The 22578-nt window shown below is 41.0% G+C and overlaps 1 protein-coding gene across 5 annotated transcripts in view; it reads left to right on the forward strand.

Annotated features, from left to right (window-relative positions):
* The window catches only part of LOC120048245 (polycomb protein SCMH1-like), a 55856-nt gene that overhangs the window by 22930 nt on the left and 10348 nt on the right, over window positions 1-22578 (forward strand). For all 5 annotated transcript variants that reach the window (XM_038994053.1, XM_038994055.1, XM_038994054.1 and 2 more), the window contains one exon: window positions 13820-14066. In XM_038994053.1, coding sequence (XP_038849981.1) covers window positions 13820-14066 — 247 coding nt within the window. The remainder of the gene's footprint in view (window positions 1-13819; window positions 14067-22578) is intronic.

Raw genomic sequence — 22578 nt, forward strand, 5'->3', positions numbered from 1 at the left:
TAGAGTGTCAGATAAAGACTTACAGAAATCTCTGGAAGATGCTATCATCTCTGTTGACGAGTCTACAATACGTAAAACACTAAACAAGAATGGTGTTCATTGGAGGACACCATGGAAGAAGCCACCGCTGCCCAAAAATAGAAACATCTGAAGTTCGCAAAAGAGCACCTGGACAGATGAAACAGATGAAACTAAAGTTGTTGTTTGGAAGGAACACACAACACTGTGTGTGGAGGAAAAAAGGCACAGCACACCAACATCAAAACCTCATCCCAACTGTAAACAATGGTGGAAGGAGCATGATGGTTTGGGGCTGCTTTGCTGCCTCAAGGCCTGGACAGCTTGCTATCATCGATGGAAAAATGAATTCCCAAGTTTATCAAGACATTTTGCAGGATAATGTTAGGCTATCTGTCCACCAATTGAAGCGCAACAGGACAACAACCCAAAAGACAGAAGTAAATCAACAACAGAATGGCTTGAACAGAAGAAAGTATGCCTTCTGCAGGTCAGTCTGACCTCAACCCGATTGAGATGCTGTGGCATAACCTCGAGAGCGGTTCACACCAGACAACCCAAGAATATTGCTGAACTGAAACAGTTTTATAAAGAGGAATGGTCCAAAATTCCTCCTGACTGTGCAGGTCTGATCCACAACTACAGAAAACATTTGGTTGAGGTTATTGCTGCCAAAGGAGGGTCAACCTGTTATTAAATCCAAGGGTTCACATACTTTTTCTAACCTGCACTGTGAGTGTTTACACAGTGTGTTCAATAAAGACATGAACAATTATAATTGTTCGTGTGCTATTAGTTTAAGCAGACTGTGTTTGTCTATTGTTGTGACCTAGATGAAGATCAGATACCAATTTATGTAGAAATCCAGGTAATTCTAAAGGGTTCACAAACAATTGTATCCATTGAACTGAGCAGGCTGGGGCTGACATGCTTATAGCCTTGCTAGGACTTTCTAAATATGAGCATGCATTTATAAGATTGTGCTGTTATTATTTCTATTATCTATTATTGTAACTTTTTTTTCAGACTGTTTTCCCTGTGTTATTTCGTTAGTTCTCCTAAAAAGCACCCTCATAGATATTTATGTTATCATGGGACTACCCTCATTTCCCTCTGGCCAACGCCAATTGGCGGCCAAGGGTTTGCATTAGGGCGCAAATGTGCGTCATGAGTCAGGGAGATGGTCTGATGGTCTTAGTGACAACAGACCTAGATATGGGGGGAGGTTTTAGTGGATGGAATATTAGGACAATTGAAAGTTTACCAAGTTGCAGCTACGGTATGCTTAACAGTGCAAATATTATGGTACAGCTATATTGACACTTAATCATCATGGTGCTTTTTAATGGTAAGTTTACAAACATTGGTTGTGGTAAGTATAATTGAAACTTGGGTATCATTATGGTAAGTGGGGAAATAAGTATAGCCAGTTATAATTGTAATGGCTTAGCAGATCATAAAAAATATATATTTTTACATGGCTAAAAGAGAGAGAAACTCATTATACAAATATAGATGAGGTTGGGTGGAAAAAGGACTGGGAGGGAGAAATATTTTTTTGTCATGGGCAAAGAAACTCAAAAGGGGTGATTATACTAATTAATACAAATTTTGATCTGACTGTGCAAACAGATCTGCAAGGAAGATTTATTATTTTAAATATGCTATTGGACCAAAAACAGATCTGTCTAATTCATTTATATGGGGCAAATAATGATGATCCAAACTTCTTTGAAAATGTATATAATAATATATTGAGCTCACAAGCAACAAATTAATCTATTATTATGGTGGGAGATTATAATACGGTTTTAAGTACCTCAATGAATCGTAAAGGAAATCACTCTACAAACTATCCTCAAGCACTTAAGGAGATCATGGATACATTTGAACTAGTGCTTATATGTAGGCTGAAAAACCCTGGCCTAGTGAGATATATACATGAAGGAGGCTTAATCAAGCTAGCCGTCTTGATTACTTCCAAGTAAAAGTTATTTTTTAAGTGTTAATAGGAGAACGAATGCAATCGGACCTCCATCTAATTGGCCTCCTTATAACTCTACAGAATTTCCACGTGGACAGGGATATTGGACATTTTATCAAAGCCTATTTGATGACAATTTGTTCTTAACTAAAACAAAATAATTCATAATTGACTTTTTTTTGCACAAAATAGGTACGGCAGTTCCCTTATTGTATGGGACACTTTTAAATGTACCTTTTAGAGGCTTTTCAATACAATACTCATCATGAAAACAAAAGCAGTTTAGTAATGGACACTGTACTATAGAGGCACAAAAGGAAAAACCAAAAGAAATGGAGGTAGTTATTCAAGAACGATCAAGTGTAATGTATTACAAAAATATAGCGAATTGGATGGAAAATTATGAGGGGGAAAAAGTATTGTAGCTTCAACATAGAAATGCTACCAATAAGAATTTAAAGAAACTCCCTACAAATGATCCATCATCCATGATTCACCAAATTATATTTTGAAAGAGGACGCAAAATATTTTAAGCAAATGTTTTATTTTCAGTCTCCTCAATTTCCACTGAATGATGTTAACTGTAAGGATTTCTTTCATAATAATAATGTAAAATTAGCAAATTTACAGAAAGACCTGTGTGAAGGCCAACTTACAGAAGAGGAACTTTTTGAGACAACAAAATCTTTTCAGTCAGGAAAAACACCAGGGCTTGATGGTATACCAGTAGAGGTATATCAGGCCTTTTTTATGTACTCAAATATCCATTATTAGCATGTTTTAATTACTCCTATACAAATGGTAGACTTTCAGGTACTCACCAAGAAGGTCGGATTTCATTACTACTAAAACAGGACCAAGGTGGTAAGTATAAAGATCCAGTCCATTTAAAAAACTGGAGGCCTCTTACACTTCAATGTTGTGATGCGAAAATCCTGGTGAAATGCATAGCACATAGAATAAAAAAAACTGATCAGACAGTTTTTTTTTTTTACATGGACAATATATTGGAGATAATATACAACAATTACTTGAAACAATTGAACATTATGAAACATCAAAGATACCAGGCCTGGTCTTCAGAGCAGATTTTGAAAAGGCGTTTGATAAAGTATGACTAGAATTTATAAATAAATGCCTGGATTACTTTAATTTTGGTGAATCTCTTATATAATGGGTTAAAGTTATGTACAGCAATCCCAGATGTAAAATAGTAGATAATGTTTACTTCTCAGAAAGTATTGAGCTTTTAAGAGGAGTAAAACAAGGCTGTCCGTTGTCTCCATATATATTATGGCCATTGAAATGCTAGCTATTAATATTAGATCCAACAACATCATCAAGGGGATAGAAATCCAGGGGATGAAAACAAAAGTGTCAATGTTTGCCGATGACTCTAGTTTTTTCTTAAGTCTGCAATCTGGATCCCTGCACAGTCTCATTGAAGATCTTGATCACTTTTCTAGCCTCTCTGTACTAAAAACTAATGTTGGATATATTACGTTTTAGACCGTTAAAAAATAGTGTTTACACTAACTTGTAGTTTACCAATGAAATAGACGTACTTGGTATTCACATCTCAAAAAATATAAATGAACTTACCACAATCAATTTCAATAGAATGTTAGCAAAAATAGATAAGATTCTGCAACCTAGTTGCCTAGTTAAATAAAGGTAAAAAAAACAACAACAAAAAACATGGAGAGGTAAATACTTGTCTATTTATTGAAAAATCTAATTGCGTAGCTCTTTTGGTTCTATCATAGTTTACTTACTTAATTAATGGCACTGCCTACTCCAGACGACTAGTTTTTGAAATCATATGAGGAAAAACATTTTCATTTTATTTGGAATGCTAAGCCAGACAAAATTAAACGTGTCTATTTACAGTTGAAGTCTGAAGTTTACATACACCTTAGCCAAATACATTTAAACTCAGTTTTTCACAATTCCTGACATTTCATCTTAGTAAAAATTCCCTGTCTTAGGTCAGTTAGGATCACCACTTTATTTTAAGAATATGAAATGTCAGAATAATAGAGTGATTTATTTCAGCTTTTATTTCTTTCATCACATTCCCAGTGGGTCAGAAGTTTACATACACTCAATTAGTATTTGGTAGCATTGCCTTTAAGTTGTTTAACTTGGGTCAAACGTTTCGGGTAGCCTTCCACAAGCTTCCCACAATAAGTTGGGTGAATTTTGGCCCATTCCTCCTGACAGAGCTGGTGAAACTGAGTCAGGTTTGTAGCCCTCCTTGCTCTCACATGCTTTTTCAGTTCTACCCACACATTTTCTAGGATTGAGGTCAGGGCTTTGTGATGTCCTCTCCAATACCTTGACTTTGTTGTCCTTAAGCCATTTTGCCACAACTTTGGAAGTATGCTTGGGGTCATTGTCCAGTTGGAAGACCCATTTGCGACCAAGCTTTAACTTCCTAACTGATGTCTTGAGATGTTGCTTCAATATATCCACATCATTTTAATTCTCATGATGCCATCTATTTTGTGAAGTGCACCAGTCTCTCCTGCAGCAAAGCATCCCCACAACATGATGCTGCCACCCCCGTGCTTCACGGTTGGGATGGTGTTCTTCGGCTTGCAAGCCTCCCCCTTTTTCCTCCAAACATAACGATGGTCATTATGGCCAAACAGTTCTATTTTTGTTTCATCAGACCAGAGGACATTTCTCCAAAAAGTACGATCTTTGTCCCCGTGTGCTGTTGCAAACCGTAGTCTGGCTTTTTTTTATGGTGGTTTTGGAGCAGTGACTACTTCCTTGCTGAGCGGCCTTTCAGGTTATGTCGATATAGGACTTGTTTTACTGTGGATATAGATACTTTTGTACCTGTTTCCTCCAGCATCTTCACAAGGTCCGTTGCTGTTGTTCTGGGATTGATTTGCACCAAAGTACGTTAATTCTTAGGGATCAAATCCCGTTAACGGGATCGATTTAAAAACATCCGGTGAAATGGCAGAGCGCCAAATTCAAATTAAATTATTAGAAATATTTAACTTTCATACAATCACAAGTGTAATACACCAAATTAAAGCTTTACTTCTTGTTAATCCAGCCACCGTGTCAGATTTCAAAAAGGCTTTACGACTTTACGATTTCATCCCTCCAGGCGCGACACAAAACTCAGAAATAACGATGTAATTCATGCCTTACCTTTGATGAGCTTCTTCTGTTAGCACTCCAATATGTCCCATAAACATCACAAATGGTCCTTTTGTTTGATTAATTCCGTCGTTATAGCTCCAAAATGTCCATTTATTTGGTGCGTTTGAGCCAGAAAAACACTGGTTCAAACTCGCGCAACATGACTACAAAATATCTAATAAGTTACCTGTAATCTTTGTCCAAACATTTCAAACAACTTTCCTAATACAACTTTAGGTATTTTTTTACGTAAATAATCGATCAAATTTCAGACGGTGTAAACTGCGTTCAATAGCGGATAAAATCAAAGTCAAATAAAATAAAATTCTATTTGTCACATACACATGGTTAGCAGATGTTAATGCGAGTGTAGCGAAATGCTTGTGCTTCTAGTTCCGACAATGCAGTAATAACCAACGAGTAATCTAACCTATTAATTCCACAACTACTACCTTATACACACATAAGTGTAAAGGGATAAAGAATATGGACATAAAGATATATGAATGAGTGATGGTACAGAACGGCATAGGCAAGATGCAGTAGATGGTATAGAGTACAGTATATACATATGAGATGAGTAATGTAGGGTATATAAACATAAAGTGGCATAGTTTAAAGTGGCTAGTGATACATGTATTACATAAAGATGGCAAGATGCAGTAGATGATATAGAGTACAGTATATACATATACATATGAGATGAGTAATGTAGGGTATGTAAACATTATATTAAGTGTCATTGTTTAAAGTGGCTAGTGATACATTTTTACATAACTTTCCATCAATTCCCATTATTAAAGTGGCTGGAGTTGAGTCAGTATGTTGGCAGCAGCCACTCAATGTTAGTGGTGGCTGTTTAACAGTCTGATGGCCTTGAGATAGAAGCTGTTTTTCAGTCTCTCGGTCCCTGCTTTGATGCACCTGTACTGACCTCGCCTTCTGGATGATAGCAGGGTGAACAGGCAGTGGCTCGGGTGGTTGTTGTCCTTGATGATCTTTATGGCCTTCCTGTGACATCGGGTGGTGTAGGTGACCTGGAGGGCAGGTAGTTTGCCCCCGGTGATGCGTTGTGCAGACCTCACTACCCTCTGGAGAGCATTACGGTTGTGGGCGGAGCAGTTGCCGTACCAGGCGGTGATACAGCCCAACAGGATGCTCTCGATTGTGCATCTGTAGAAGTTTGTGAGTGCTTTTGGTGACAAGCCGAATTTCTTCAGCCTCCTGAGGTTGAAGAGGCGCTGCTGCGCCTTCTTCACAACGCTGTCTGTGTGGGTGGACCAATTCAGTTTGTCCATGATGTGTACGCCGAGGAACTTACTACCCTCTCCACTACTGTCCCGTCGATGTGGATAGGGGGATGCTCCCTCTGCTGTTTCCTGAAGTCCACAATCATCTCCTTTGTTTTGTTGACGTTGAGTGTGAGGTTATTTTCCTGACACCACACTCCGAGGGCCCTCACCTCCTCCCTGTAGGCCGTCTCGTCGTTGTTGGTAATCAAGCCTACCACTGTAGTGTCGTCCGCAAACTTCATGATTGAGTTGGAGGCGTGCATGGCCACGCAGTCGTGGGTGAACAGGGAGTACAGGAGAGGGCTCAGAACACACCCTTGTGGGGCCCCAGTGTTGAGGATCAGCGGGGTGGAGATGTTGTTACCTACCCTCACCACCTGGGGGCGGCACGTCAGGAAGTCCAGTACCCAGTTGCACAGGGCGGGGTCGAGACCCAGGGTCTCGAGCTTGATGACGAGTTTGGAGGGTACTATGGTGTTAAATGCTGAGCTGTAGTCGATGAACAGCATTCTCACATAGGTATTCCTCTTGTCCAGATGGGTTAGGGCAGTGTGCAGTGTGGTTGCGATTGCGTCGTCTGTGGACCTATTGGGTCGGTAAGCAAATTGGAGTGGGTCTAGGGTGTCAGGTAGGGTGGAGGTGATATGGTCCTTGACTAGTCTCTCAAAGCACTTCATGATGACTGAAGTGAGTGCTACGGGGCGGTAGTCGTTTAGCTCAGTTACCTTAGCTTTCCTGGGAACAGGAACATTGGTGGCCCTCTTGAAGCATGTGGGAACAGCAGACTGGGATAAGGATTGATTGAATATGTCCGTAAACACACCAGCCAGCTGGTCTGCGCAAGCTCTGAGGACGGTGGCTGGGAATGCCGTCTGGGCCTGCAGCCTTGCGAGGGTTAACACGTTTAAATGTTTTACTCACCTCGGCTGCAGTGAAGGAGAGCCCGAAGGTTTTGGTAGCGGGCCGTGTCAGTGGCACTGTATTGTCCTCAAAGCGAGCAAAGAAGTTATTTAGTCTGTCTGGGAGCAAGACATCCTGGTCCGCGACGGGGCTGGTTTTCTTTTTGTAATCCGTGATTGACTGTAGACCCTGCCACATACCTCTTGTGTCTGAGCTGTTGAATTGCGACTCTACTTTGTCTCTATACTGGCACTTAGCTTGTTTGATTGCCTTGCGGAGGGAATCGCTACACTGTTTGTATCCGGACATGTTTCCGGTCACCTTGCCCTGGTTAAAAGCAGTGGTTCGCGCTTTCAGTTTCGCGCGAATGCTGACATCAATCCACGGTTTCTGGTTTGGGAATGTTTTAATCGTTGCTGTGGGCATAATGTCGCCGGTGCATTTTCTAATGAACTCGCTCACCGAATCAGCGTATTCGTCAATGTTGTTGTTGGACGCAATGCGGAACATATCCCAATCCACGCGATCGCCTTATATGCGTCGCGGAAGTTAGAATAACAATGATCCAGGGTTTTACCAGCCCTGGTAGCACAATCGATATGCTGATAGAATTTAGGGAGTTTTGTTTTCAGATTAGCCTTGTTAAAATCCCCGTCTACAATGAATGCAGCCTCAGGATGTGTGGTTTCCAGTTTACATAGTCAGATAAAGATCGTTCAGGGCCATCGATGTGTCTGCTTGGGGGGGAATATATACGGCTGTGATTATAATCGAAGAGAATTCCCTTGGTAGATAATGCGGTCGACATTTGATTGTGAGGAATTCTAAGTCAGGTGAACAGAATGACTTGAGTTCCTGTATGTTGTTATGATCACACCACGTCTCGTTAATCATAAGGCATACCCCCCCGCCCCTCTTCTTACCAGAAAGATGTTTGTTTCTGTCGGCGCGATGCGTGAAGAAACCAGCTGGCTGCACCAACTCCGTTAGTGTCTCTCGAGTGAGCCATGTTTCCGTGAAGCAAAGAACGTTACAGTCTCTGATGTCTCTCTGGAATGTGGAGCAAGCTTTCAGGTCGTGCGCCCCTAACGAACAGTACACTAGACTCGACCCTCGTTCTGAACAGCCCTACTTCTTCATTTCTCAAAGGAAAAACAACAACCAATTTCTAAAGACAGTTGACATCTAGTGGAAGCAATAGGAACTGCAAGCAAGTGCCTTAGAAATCTAGATCCCCATTAAAAAAAAACATTGAAAAGAGAGTGACCAAGAGGGTTTCTCCTGCCAAATAAGTTATGTTATGCTCACAGTCATTATTCAAACGGTTTTAGAAACTTCAGAGTGTTTTCTATCCAAATCTACTAATAGTATGCATATCCTAGCTTCTGGGCCTGAGTAGCAGGGGGTTTACTTTGGGCACACTTTTCATCCGGATGTGAAAATACCGCCCCCCTAGCCTAGAGAGGTTAATCTCTAGGAGACAGAACGCGTCTCCTTCCTGAGCGGTATGACTGCTGATGAACGTGGTACCTTAAGGCATTTGGAAATTGCTCCCAAGGATGAACCAGACTTGTGGAGGTCTACAATTTTTTTTCTGTGGTCTTGGCTGATTTCTTTTGATTTTCCCATGATGTCAAGCAAAGAGGCACTGAGTTTGAAGGTAGGGTTTGAAATACATCCACAGGTACTCCTCCAATGGACTCAAATTATGTCAATTAGCCTATCAGAAGCGTCTAAAGCCATGACATAATTTTCTGGTATTTTCCAAGCTGTTTAAAGGATCAGTCAATTTAGTGTATGTGAACTTCTGACCCACTGGAATTGTGATACAGTGAATTATAAGTGAAATAATCTGCCTGTTAACAATTGTTGGAAAAATTACTTGTGTCATGCACAAAGTAGATGTCCTAACAGACTTGCCAAAACTATAGTTTGTTAACAAGAAATTTGTGGAGTGGTTGAAAAACAAGTTTTAACTTCTTTGGGCTGCAAGCCCGAAGCCGGGCACAATATGACAACAGCCACTTCAAGTGCAGGGCGCGAAATTCAAAATATATTTTTTAGAAATATTTAACTTTCACACATTAACAAGTCCAATACAGCATATGAAAGATAAACATCTTGTGAATCCAGCCAACGTGTCCGATTTTTAAAATGTTTTACAGCGAAAACACAATATAGCATTATATTAGCTTACCACAATAGCCAGAAACACAAGCCATTTACCAGCAGCAAAAGTTAGCGATCGTAACAAACCAGCAAAAGATATATAATTTTTGACTAACCTTGATAAGCTTCATCAGATGACAGTCCTATAACATCAGGTTATACATACACTTATGTTTTGTTTGAAAATGTGCATATTTAGAGCTGAAATCAGTGGTTATACATTGTGCTAACGTAGCATATTTTTCCCACAATGTCCGGATATTTTTCTGACACTCACATATTCTGACCAAATAACTATTCATAAACATTACAAAAAAATACATGTTGTATAGGAAATGATAGATACACTAGTTCTTAATGCAATCGCCGTGTTAGAATTCTAAAAATAACTTCATTACGACATGCAGTTCACGTTATGGCGAGAGCGTGTCCAAAATCTGGGCGCAAACTACTAGTTCACATGTTCGACAGATATATGAAATAGCATCATAAAATGGGTCCTACTTTTGATGATCTTCCATCAGAATGTTGTACAAGGGGTCCTTTGTCCAGAACAATCGTTGTTTGGATTTAGGATGTCCTCTTCTCCAGTCAATTAGCACGGAAAGCTAGCAAAGTGGCGCGAAGCTCTCCTTCCTGAACATACGCAGACAAAGCAACACGCCTAACGTTCCGAAAAAATTTCAATAATCTAATAAAACTATATTGAAAAAACATACTTTACGATGATATTGTCACATGTATCAAATAAAATCAAAGCCGGAGATATTAGTCGTCTATAACGACAGCTTTACAGAAGGCAATACCAGGTCACTTCTCGCGCGTTCCAGAAAACAGGAAATTGGGGTCACGTCATGCCAAGAGCTTTTATTCGACCTCAGATCATGTTATACACTCCATTTCTTCTCTCACTGCCTGTTGACATCTAGTGGAAGGCGTATGAAGTGCATGTATACTAATAAATATCAAGCACATTTATAGGCAGGCCCTAGAACAGAGCATCGATTTCAGATTTTCCACTTCCTATCAGGAAGTTGGCTGTAAAATGAGTTCTGTTTTACTCACAGATATAATTCAAACGGTTTCAGAAACTAGAGAGTGTTTTCTATCCAATAGTAATAATAATATGCATATTGTACGAGCAAGAATTGAGTACGAGGCCGTTTGAAATGGGCACCTTTTATCCAGGCTACTCAATACTGCCCCTGCAGCCCAAAGAGGTTAATGACTCCAACCTAAGTGTATGAAAACTTCCGACTTCAACTGTATATAATGCATATGAGTTTGGGGACTAAAATGATTAAATATTAAAGCTTTAAACCTCTCACTAAAAGCTTCACTCATACATAAATTATACTTAAACCCAAAATGGTTCTCCAGTAGATTTTTAAGAAAGGCTCATCCTTTGTTCAAAAATGGCCTTTTAGCCCTTATATAGATTACAACTTCTCATTTCTGACTAATTGAAAATTATATTTTGTTTAAAGTATCACCCTTTCTTAAACAAGCCATACAATTTCAGTTTTATCCTCCAGAAAAGATATAACAAATGTTAAGGTTAAATTCAAATATACTGATTAATAAATTAAACATTCATCATGGAATCTTTTTTAAATTGTATTATATTTATTAATGATATTATGAATAGAAGCGGAGGAGTTATGTCACATATGCAGCTATCGAAAATATATGGGAATATCTGCTCAATCAAAATTTACAATCAACTGATTGCAGCATTACCACAAAAATGAAGGCGGCAAGTTGAAAATGGAGAAGGTAGGGAACTTGTTTGCCTGCCATATATTAAAGATACAAATTAGCTGAAAGGTACTGGAATAAATAGAAAAATATACCAGTTTCATTTGAGGACAAAAATGTTGGCAGCTGAGCCATACAGGTTGCAAAATAAATGGGAAGCGATTTTTGATGAACCGATTCCATGGCACATTGTTTATGAACTGGTACAAAAAACAACACTTGATTGAACACTTAGTTTTTCAATTTAAATTATTATATCAAATTCTTGCCACCAACAGAATACTATATATATATGGGGCATACAACAATCTCAGCTCTATAGATTTTGCTGCGAAGTAACAGAATCAATAGAGGCAATACCAGAATAAATTATCTATGTATCTTGTTTCTGGTCACAGGTTCAGGAATGGTTAAAAAAAAATCACAATATGCACTTTATATGAACCTTACAAATAGCAGTGTTGGGCGATTTGGAAACCCATAGTCAGTCAATAAATAATATAATACTCGTAGGAAAGGTTTTCATCTTAAGCTCACAATCTGTGGATACTATACGATTAAAAAAGGTCAAAAATTTGGTGAAACAGCACAATTGAAAAATATATGACACACAAACGAGGGTGGTCTATGGTGATAGGTGGGATGGGCTGAGAGTGGCTGAGGGTTGGGATTAAAGAGCCTATGTTTGGCAATGTATTGTTATGTGACTGCTTATGTTAAAGTACCATGTATGCAAAATGATGTGTATGTAAAATGTATATGAATATGTACAATGTATGTATATGTAGCAGAAAAGCTATAAAAATATATATTTTTCCTCCAAAGAGTGGGGGGGGAGTGGAGGGGTTAATAATATAAAAAATCCCCAAAAAAGACAGCAGCAACTCTTCCTGTGGTCCAGCAAAATTAAGGCAGTTATACGATTTTAAAAACATTCCAATACATTCATAACAGAATTCACAACACACTGTGTGCCCTTAGGCCCATACTCCACTACCAGGTATCTACAACACAAAACCCATGTGTACTTGTGCGTATTGTTAGGTTCTTATTTTTCAGAGTAAATAACCCACGGACACTAGAGAAGCTTTAACCGGATGTATTCTTCCCAAAGGTTCTGTACAGCTGAAATCAGACAGCAAAACATTTCAGACATCACAGTTTATATACATCCCACTTAAGACACTCCTCTTTCTCTCCAATCCTTACATTTTATGGCTCTACAGGAAGCTAATAAAGAGGGTAACAGGATTCCAAACATTTATTACTCTCTTAAGAGAATCTGTCCTCACCTCCTGACCTCAAACCCCTCTTTCATCTTAGACACAGATGTCCACCTGTCTTCCCTATATCAACCCATCGCTCTCCTCTCCTCCATCAAACACATTCCAAAGCCTTCTGTCTTTTTTCAGAGAACTATTAACTTCTAACATAGTCTCTTTCATTTCCTATCATTCATTTAATATCTCAATGTTCAAAGTTTAGCTGATTCCAACAGTCCTTCCTCTTGAACAATAGCGTCCTAATGTTCACTTTACATAAACTTGAAAATTACTTAAATGGATAAACAATAATAATAAAACATGAATAAAAAAACGAACAAATTATTATAAAACATGAATTAAACAAACAAATGAACAAACAATGAACAACCAGTTACACCGCGAGGTTTACATATGTAAGAGACTTATGGCCTCTGTACTATGATCACACAATTTAATTCCCATCTATCATCACATAACAAAATGCCATTCCAGCTGAATCTGCCGTCTTGTTCAATGGCAGATGGAGCGGCTGTGGTTTCTCCACTTCCCCCTTCTGGTTCCTAAGAGAGCACAAGACTTGGAAAGCAACAAAACGACACACACAGATAACAGCATTAATATCGTGATAAGCTATGCATATTTATATATGCATGAAAACCAAAGTCTGAAACCATGACAATTCCCACTCTCTCTTCACCTGACTCTATGCCTCCAGGATAAGTTCCACAAAAATGAAAGCTCTAAAAAGCTTCCTCATGCTTTCACCCAGACTTGCCCTTTAGGCCCCAGGTTCCGAGAAGTGTTCCCAAGTCATGTCATTTTCACTTTGTTCCCCATCTTCTCCATTTCACCCGATAGGGGCACACACCTGATATGCAAGTGCGTATCCATAATCCACGTTCCATCCTCTTGAGGGAACTCAGCACTGTATCTGCTTTTACATCAATGCCTTCAACATATTGTTCACAGTACAATTACCCCTCTATCCTCTATCATATGATGCATCAACCCATAAAGCAGCTAAACCCCAAACCAACTATGATGTTCATAGTAGTTCCCAGACCCAACCCATCTATGTCTTACAATGGAATCTAGTCTCTCTCTCGCTCCGCTTCCTGTCATGGTGTCTTCACTCACCCATTAGGCAGTTGGACCTCACTTCATGTGACAACTATGCACCCCCCCAAGGAGAGACATGACTATCTTAACCTCTGGGAGGTTGTCACTAACTTCTCCCGTCCCTGCCACCTCCCTTCCCCTCGTACCCCAGCAGGAGCCCCCGGTCCCAGAGCAGAACTCCTTCCAGGTGGGCATGAAGCTGGAGGCAGTGGACCGCAAGAACCCCCACTTCATCTGCCCGGCCACGGTGGGGGCGCTGCGTGGCGTGGAGGTGCTCGTCACCTTCGACGGCTGGCGGGGTGCTTTCGACTACTACTGCCGCTACGACTCCCGGGACATCTTCCCCGTGGGCTGGTGCTCTCTCACCGGGGACAACCTGCAGCCGCCCGGCACCAAAGGTCTGTGCGTGTCTGTGTGTATGTACAGTATGTGTGTTTGTTTGTTTGTTTGCCACCCTCTAGACTTGTCAGCTATTTGTACCTGTGGTATTGACTTAAACATTATTAATTCATATAAAATAACATTTTACAGAAACTGAAAGAATTAAAATCTGAAGTTAGGCTCTGAAATTTCCTCTGAATGAGATGAGTGGTTTATTAGGTCAATAGAACGCACCTTTGAAATTCCTTCTCTTGTGTTGGAGGAAGACATAATGTGAGTGAATGAGTGAGGAAGGACAGAAGGGTGAGAAAGAGAAAGGGTCACTTTTGTAAGAGTGTGTTTTATGAGACCTTGGCACAGGACTGTGAAGGGGGGGATCAGGCAAAGCTATGTGAGTGTATGCCCCACTCTATGGTCCTCATGCTGGCACTAAAAGGGGCCCAGGCAAAGGGGGCATCCAGGATAACCAGAGACTGAGAGAAAGAAGGAGAAAAAAACAATAAGGAAAAGGAGCTGTCTGTGAAAAGCGGCTGTTTACATTGTCTTGTCAGCAGAGGGGAGGAGAGTGAAGGAGGGCAGGAAAGGAGAGAAGGGGAGTAAGAGTTGGAAAAGAGTAGAGAGTGAAGGAGAGGACAGCAGTGCAGCAGATTGAGGGTGGGTTTTCCACCGCTGAAGGGTAAGTTGAAATGAATAAAGGGTGATATAAAATTTATAAAATGATAAAATGACAAAGTGCTGTTTTAAAGCTAATTTCCTGCAGTTCTACACATTTTGCTATGGCTTATGCTATCTGAGGGACTCAATGGCGGCCCCAAGACAAAATGCTCCTGAATGTATAATTATTTATTTTTTGGGTTTTCCCTGATTGTCTAGCTTGTAAATAGGTGATTGTTAGTTCTCAAAGTTAATCGTATAAAAAAATATATAGGTCCATTATCTTTTCTACATACAGTGCATTCGGAAAGTATTCAGACCCCTTGACTTTTTCCACATTTTGTTACGTTACAGCCTTTTTAAAATGGATTAAACATTTTGCAAATGTATTAAAAACTGATATCACATTTGCATTCAGACCCTTTACTCTGTACTTTGTTGAAGCACCTTTGGCAGCAATTACAGCCTCAAGTCTTCTTCGGTATGACGCTACAAGCTTGGCCCACCTGTATTTGGGGAGTTTTTCCCATTCTTCTCTGCAGATCCTCTCAAGATCTGTCAGGTTGGATGGGGAGCGTCACTGCAAAGCTATTTTCAGGTCTCTCGAGATGTTCGATCAGGTTCCGGGCTCTGGCTGGGCCACACGAGCATTCTGAGACTTGTCTCAAAGCTACTCCTGCGTTGTCTTGGATGTGTGTTTAGGGTTGTTGACCTGTTAGAAGATGAACATTCTCCCCAGTCTGAGGTCCTGAGAATCTTGTTTCTCATGGTCTGAGAGTCCTTTAGGACCGAGTGACCCTCGGGTTCTTAGTCACCTCCCTGACCAAGGCCCTTCTCCCCCGATTGCTCAGTTCTGCCGGACGGCCAGCTCTAGGAAGAGTCTTGGTAGTTCCAAACTTCTTCCATTTAAGAATGATGGAGGCCACTGTGTTCTTGGGGACCTTCAATGCTTCAGCCATTTTTTGGTACCCTTCCCCAGATCTGTGCCTTGACACAATCCTGTCTCGGAGCTCTACGGACCTCTTCGACCTCATGGCTTGATTTTTGCTCTGACATGCATTGTCAGCTGTGGGACCTTAATACAGACAGATGTGTGCCTTTTCCAAATCATGTCCAATCAATTGAATTTACCACAGGTGGACTCCAATCAAGTTGTAGAAACATCTCAAGGATGATCAATGGAAACAGGAGCTCAATTTTGAGTCTCATAGCAAAGGGTCTGAATACTTTTATGTAAATAAGGTGTCTGTTTTAGTTTTTTAATACATTTGCTAACATTTCTAAAAACCTGTTTTCGCTTTGTCATTATGGGGTATTGTGTGTAGATTTATGATAATTTTTATTTAATCCATTTTAGATTAAGGCTGTAACATAAGAAAATGTGGAAAAAGTCAAGGGGTCTGAATACATTCCGAATGCACTGTAGATTATATCTAGTTTTAGTTGTTTAATAAGTTTACACTGAAAATGTTTTTTCATCTTGAAAATTATATAAGCAATATACAGTACCAGTCAAAAGTTAATCAGCAAAGCACCATCACACCACCTCCTCCATGCTTCACGGTGGCAACTACACATGCGGAGATCATCCGTTCACCTACCCTGCGTCTCACAAAGACACGGTGGTTGGAACCAAAAACCATTCCTGTGGCGGTCCTCATTAGAGCCAGTTTCATCATAGTGCTTGAGGGTTTTTGAGAATGCACTTGAAGAAGCTTTCTTTACATTTTCCGGATTGACTGACCTTCATGTCTTAAAGTAATGATGGACTGTCATTTCTCTTTGCTTATTTGAGCTGTTCTTGCTATAATATGGACTTGGTATTTTACCAAATAGGGCTATCTTCTGTATACCACCTCACTTGTCACAACACAACTGATTGGCTCAAACGCATTATTAAGGGTCGGACCCTTTTTTTCTATATTCGCCTAAAATGACATACCCAAATGTAACTGTCTGTAGCTAAGGACCTGAAGCAAGGATATGTATATTCTTGATACCGTTTGAAAGGAAACACTTTGAAGTTTGTGGAAATTAGGAGAATATAACACATTAGATCTTGTAAAAGATAATACAAAGCTTTTTTGTATTTTTTTGTACCATCATCTTTGAAATGCAAAAGAAAGGCCATAATGTATTATTCCAGCCCAGGCTACATTTTTATTTTGGCCACTAGCTGGCAGCAGTGTATGTGCAAAGTTATAGACTGATCCAATGAACCATTCCATTTAAGTTCAAAATGTTATATCAAGACTGCCCAAATGTCAGTAATTGGTTTATTAATACAGTTTCAAGTTCATACCTGTGCACTCTCAAACAATAGCATAGTATTATTTTACTGTAATAGCTAATGTAAATTGGACAGTGCAGTTAGATTAACAAGAATTTAAGCTTTCTCCCAATATCAGATATGTCTATGTCCTGGGAAATGTTCTTGTTACTTACAAACTCATGCTAATCCCGTTAGCCTTCGTTGGCTCAACTGTCCCACGGGGGACCCACCGATCCTGTAGAGGTTTTAAGTTAAGAAGGAAAGAAATTCCACAAATTAACTTTTAACAAGGCGCACCTGTTAATTGAAATGCAATCCAGGTGACTACCTCATGAAGCTGGTTGAGAGAATGCCAAGTGTGCAAAGCTGTCATGAAGGCAAAGGGTGGCTACTTTGAAGAATCTAAATATATCTGTTTAATACTTTTTTTTGGTTAGTACATGATTCCATTCCTATTTTGGAGTTTTGATGTATTCACTATTATTCTACAATGTAGAAAATAGTACAAATAAAGACAAATCCTTGAATGAGTAGGTGTGTCCAAACTTTTGATTGGTACTGTATGTATACACTACCATTCAAAAGTTTGGGGTCACTTAGAAATGTCCTTGTTTTTTTTAAAGAAAAGCAAACATTTTTGTCCATTTAAGATAATATCAAATTGATCAGAAATACAGTGTAGACATTGTTAATGTTGTAAATGACTATTGTAGCTGGAAACGGCTGATTTTTTATGGAATATCTACATAGGCGTACAGAGGCCCATTATCAGCAACCATCACTCCTGTGTTCCAATGACACGTTGTGTTAGCTAATCCAAGTTTATCATTTTAAAAGGATAATTGATCATTGATCAATTTCAACAGTGAAGAGGTGACTCCGGGATGCTGGCCTTCTAGGCAGAGTTGCAAAGCTAAAGTAATATCTCAGACTGGCCAATAAGAAGAAAATATTAAGATGGGCAAAAGAGCACACACTGGACAGAGGAACTCTGCCTAGAAGGCCAGCAGCCCGGAGTCGTCTCTTCACTGTTGACACTGAGACTGGTGTTTTGCATATACTATTTAATGAAGCTGCCAGTTGAGGACTTGTGAGGCGTCTGTTTTTCAAACTAGACACACTGATGTACTTGTCCTCTTGCTCAGTTGTGCACCAAGGCCTCTCACTCCGCTTTCTATTCTGGTTAGAGACCGTTTGCGCTGTTCTGTGAAGGGTGTAGTACACAGCGTTGTACGAGATCTTCAGTTTCTTGACAATTTTTGATTTGGATAGCATAACAGCGTCTGTCAAACAGGTGCTCCTGTCTGCATCAACAGCCCGCCGCCCCCTCCATGCACTGGCAGATGATGTGCATAGGATCGTTCTAGAGGGGCTCAATCAGGCTGAACCTTTTGCCCTGGCTTTTGATGAGTGTACTAACAACACCGTTGTAGCACAGTTGTTTGTGTGTGTATATGTCTGTTATTTTCATGGAAAGGAATTTAAACAAGAGCTGCTGGCACGGATTCCCCTCGAAGGACACACCACCGGGGACATCATATTCACAAAGCTGGAAGAATTGTTTACGCAGCATGCCTGTCATTCGAAAAAGTCAATATTGTGGTTACCGACTGGGCTCCTTTTATGTTGGGCAGACACGGCCTGGTCAGCAGGTTAAAGGAAATTGCCCCCCAAATGAATGGCTTGCACTATCTTATCCATCAGAGTGTGCTGTGTGCCAGACTAAACGATGAGCTAAAAGATGTAATGGATAAAGTAATGCGCATAATCAACTTTGTCAGGGAGACATCACATTTTATTGGTCACATACACGAGGTTAGCAGATTTTAATGCGAGTGTAGTGAAATGCTTGTGCTTCTAGTCCTGACAGTGCAGTAATATCTAACAAGTCATCTATCAATTCCACAACTACCTAATACACACAAATCTAAATAAAGGGATTGAATAACAATATACGTATATACATATAAATATATGACCGAGCGACGTAGGCAAGATGCAATAGATGGTGTAAAATACAGTATATACATATGAGATGAGTAATTCAAGATATGTAAACATTATTAATGTGACTAGTGATCCTTTTATTAAAGTGGCCAATGATTTCGAGTCTGGCTGTTTAACAGTCTGATAGCCTGTTTTTCAGTCTCTTTGTCCCAGCTTTGATGCACCTGTACTGACCTCACCGTATGGATGGTAGCGGGGTGAACAGGCAGTGGCTCGGGTGGTTGTTGCCCGTGATGATCTTTTTGGCCTTCCTGTGATATCGGGTGCTGTAGGTGTCTTGGAGGGCAGGTCATTTTCCCCCGGTGATACGTTGTGCAGACCGCACCACCCTCTGGAGAGCTTTGCGGTTGTGAGCGGTGCAGTTACCGTACCAGGCGGTGATACAGCCCGACAGGATGCTCTCAATTGTGCATCTGTAAGAGTTTGTGAGGGTTTTAGGTGACAAGCCAAATTTCTTCAGCCTCCTGAGGTTTAAGAGGCGCTATTGCGCCTTCTTCACCAGACTGTCTGTGTGGGTGGACCATTCCAGTTTGTCCGTGATGTGTACGCCGAGGAACTGCTGCTGTCCTGTCGGTGTGGATAGGGGGGTGCTCCCTCTGCTCTTTCATGAAGTCCACGATCATCTCCTTTGTTTTGTTGAGGTTGATTGAGAGGTTGTTTTCCTGACACCACCATCTGAGTGCCCTCACCTCCTGTCTCGTTGTTGTTGGTAATCAAGCCCACTACTGTTGTGACGTCTGCAAACTTGATGATTGAGTTGGAGGTGTGCATGGCCACGCAGTCATAGGTGAACAGGGAGTATAGGAGGGGGCTGAGCATGCACCCTTGTGGGGCTCCATTGTTGAGGATCAGTGAAGTGGAGATGTTTCCTACCTTCACCACCTGGGGGTGGCCCGTCAGGAAGTCCAGGACCCAATTGCACAGAGCGGGGTTGAGACCCAGGAACTCAAGCTTAATGATGAGCTTGGAGGGTACTATGGTGTTGAATGCTGAGCTGTAGTCAATGAACAGCATTCTCACATAGGTATTCCTCTTGTCCAAATGGGACAGGGCAGTGTGCAGTGGGATGACGATTGCATTGTCTGTGGACCTATTGGGGTGGTATGCAAATTGAAGTGGGTTGAAGTGGTACAGGAACAATGGTGGCCATCTTGAAGCATGTGGGGACAGCAGACTGGGATAGGGAGAGATTGAATATGTCCGTAAACACACCAGCCAGCTGGTCTGCGCATTCTCTGAGGACGCGGCAAGGGATGCTGTCTGGGCCGGCAGCCTTGCGAGGGTTAACACGTTTAAATGTCTTACTTACGTCGGCCATGGAGAAGGAGAGAGGGGGGGGGCCCGCGGTCCTTGGTAGCGGGCCGCGTCGGTGTCACTGTATTATCCTCAAAGCGGGCAAAGAATGTGTTTAGTTTGTCTGGAAGCAAGCACCCAACACCGTCTTTTCCGCAAGCTTGTGACAGAATCGCTGGCTGAGTAAAGGAAAAGCGCTGGAGTGGTTCTGTGAGCTGCATGACCAGATTGTCGGTTTTCTTAGAAAAAGCTAAATATGTGCAGCAGCTGACCACCTTCGCATTCTGGAAAATGAGGATTTCCTCTCCGTTCTTTTTTTGGCTAACCTGTTCTGTCACTTTAAACGGGTTAAATCTGCAGTTACAAGGAAGAGGGAAAACAGTCGTGGACATGGTGGAAAAACTTGAGGCCTTTACTAGGAAGCTTGAGTAGTTCGATTTTGACTTTTCATCTGAAGGCTGCGCTTACACACGTTGAAGAATCAGGAGTGCCATGTCCCTGAGTGCGTTTTGGGTGGCAAGCTCAGGAATACAGCACAATAAAGAAACTTGCATTTTATGTGCTAACATTGTTTGAATCAACTTACACCTGTGAGTCCTCCTTTTCCTCTATGAACGCAATCTAGATTCACGACAGAAACTGGATTTCAGACGTCAATCGAGGACTGCCTGCGTATCAAAATCACAGCTCACCCACCATCAACAAGATCGTGTCCGAGGATAAATGCAACTTTTCCCATTGAGTAAGTAACTTAGTAGCCTATATGACTTAGCAAATACTAAGTACTTATCCAAGGCTATTTAAGTCTCATGCTGACAGTATTTTCTGTTCTGACATTACAGGAGCAAGCTATCCCGAGACATTCAGACACAGACATTTGCAGACGTCACCTTTTTTTCTTTACATTATTGTTTTATGTAGGATGCTACATTTTTGTCCAGTTGCCAGTGAAAGCAGGCCCACTTCGAAAAACTCGCACTTCTATTAGGCAACATTTTTTTCTTGTGAAAAATGCTGTTAAGCCATAGCTTACCTCATCCAAGTTATTTTATGTAAAGCTCGGAAGAAATAGGCTGCAAATAAGCTCTCTTGTTTATAAAGTCAAATTAAAATGAAGATATCTATTCCTGTTCGCCACTTGCATAACAAGTTAGCTAGTTATAATTTCAACACCAGGCGCTGTTCACCTAATATTGATTGCACTGCGGTCGCAGCTTTACATTTCAGCACCACAAAATGGTCCGTTGACTGTCTCTTCTCCTCATGAATGTTAAAATGTAACTTTTGCGTTATTTGGGTGGGGTAACTTCCTTCTTTTTGCATCGCGGGTCTGATGGGGGTGTGTCGGATAAGGTGGAGGTGATATTATCCATAACTAGCCTCTCAAAGTACTTCATGATGACGTAAGTGCTACTGGGCGATAGTCATTTAGTTCAGTTACCTTCACTTTCTTGGGTACTGGAACAATAGTGGACATCTTGAAGCAAGTGTGGACAACAGACTGGGATAGGGAAGACTGAATATGTCCGTAAACACACCAGCCAGCTGGTCTGCACATGTTCTGGTTGTATTGCTACACCATCCAAAGCCTCATTAATAACTTCACCATGCTCAAAGGGATATTCAGTGTTTGCTTTGTAAAAAATTGGTGCCCTTCTTTGCAAGGCATTGGAAAGGTCCCTAGTCTTTTTGGTTAAATCTGTGCTTAGAATTCACTACTCAACTGAAGGATCTTAAAGATAATTGAGTGTGTGAGGTACATTCACTATATATACAGAAGTATGTGGACACACCTTCAAATTAGCGGATTCCACACCCGTTGCTGAAAGATTTATAAAATCGAGCACACAGCCATGCAATCTCCATACACAAACATTGGCAGTAGAATGGCCTTACTGAAGAGGTCAGTGACTTTCAACGTGGCACCGGCATAGGATGCCACCTTTCCAACAAGTCAGTTCGTCAAATTTCTACCCTGCTAGAGCTGCCCTGGTCAACTGTAAGTGCTGTTATTGTGAAGTGGAAAAGTCTAGGAGCAACAACGGCTCAGCCACAAAGTGGTAGGCCACACAAGCTCACAGAACGGGACCGCCGAGTGCTGAAGCGCGTAGCACGTAAAAACCGACTGTCCTCGGTGGCAACACTCACTACTGAGTTCCAAAAGTGCCTCACTTGAAATGGGTTTCCATGGCAGAGCAGCTGCACACAAGCCTAAGATCACCATGTGCAATGCCAAGCGGTGTAAAGCTCGCCATTGGACTCTGGAGCAGTGGAAACTGGTTCTCTGGAGTAATGAATCACGC

Source organism: Salvelinus namaycush, chromosome 5 (assembly GCF_016432855.1).
Source record: "Salvelinus namaycush isolate Seneca chromosome 5, SaNama_1.0, whole genome shotgun sequence".
NCBI lineage: Eukaryota > Metazoa > Chordata > Actinopteri > Salmoniformes > Salmonidae > Salvelinus > Salvelinus namaycush.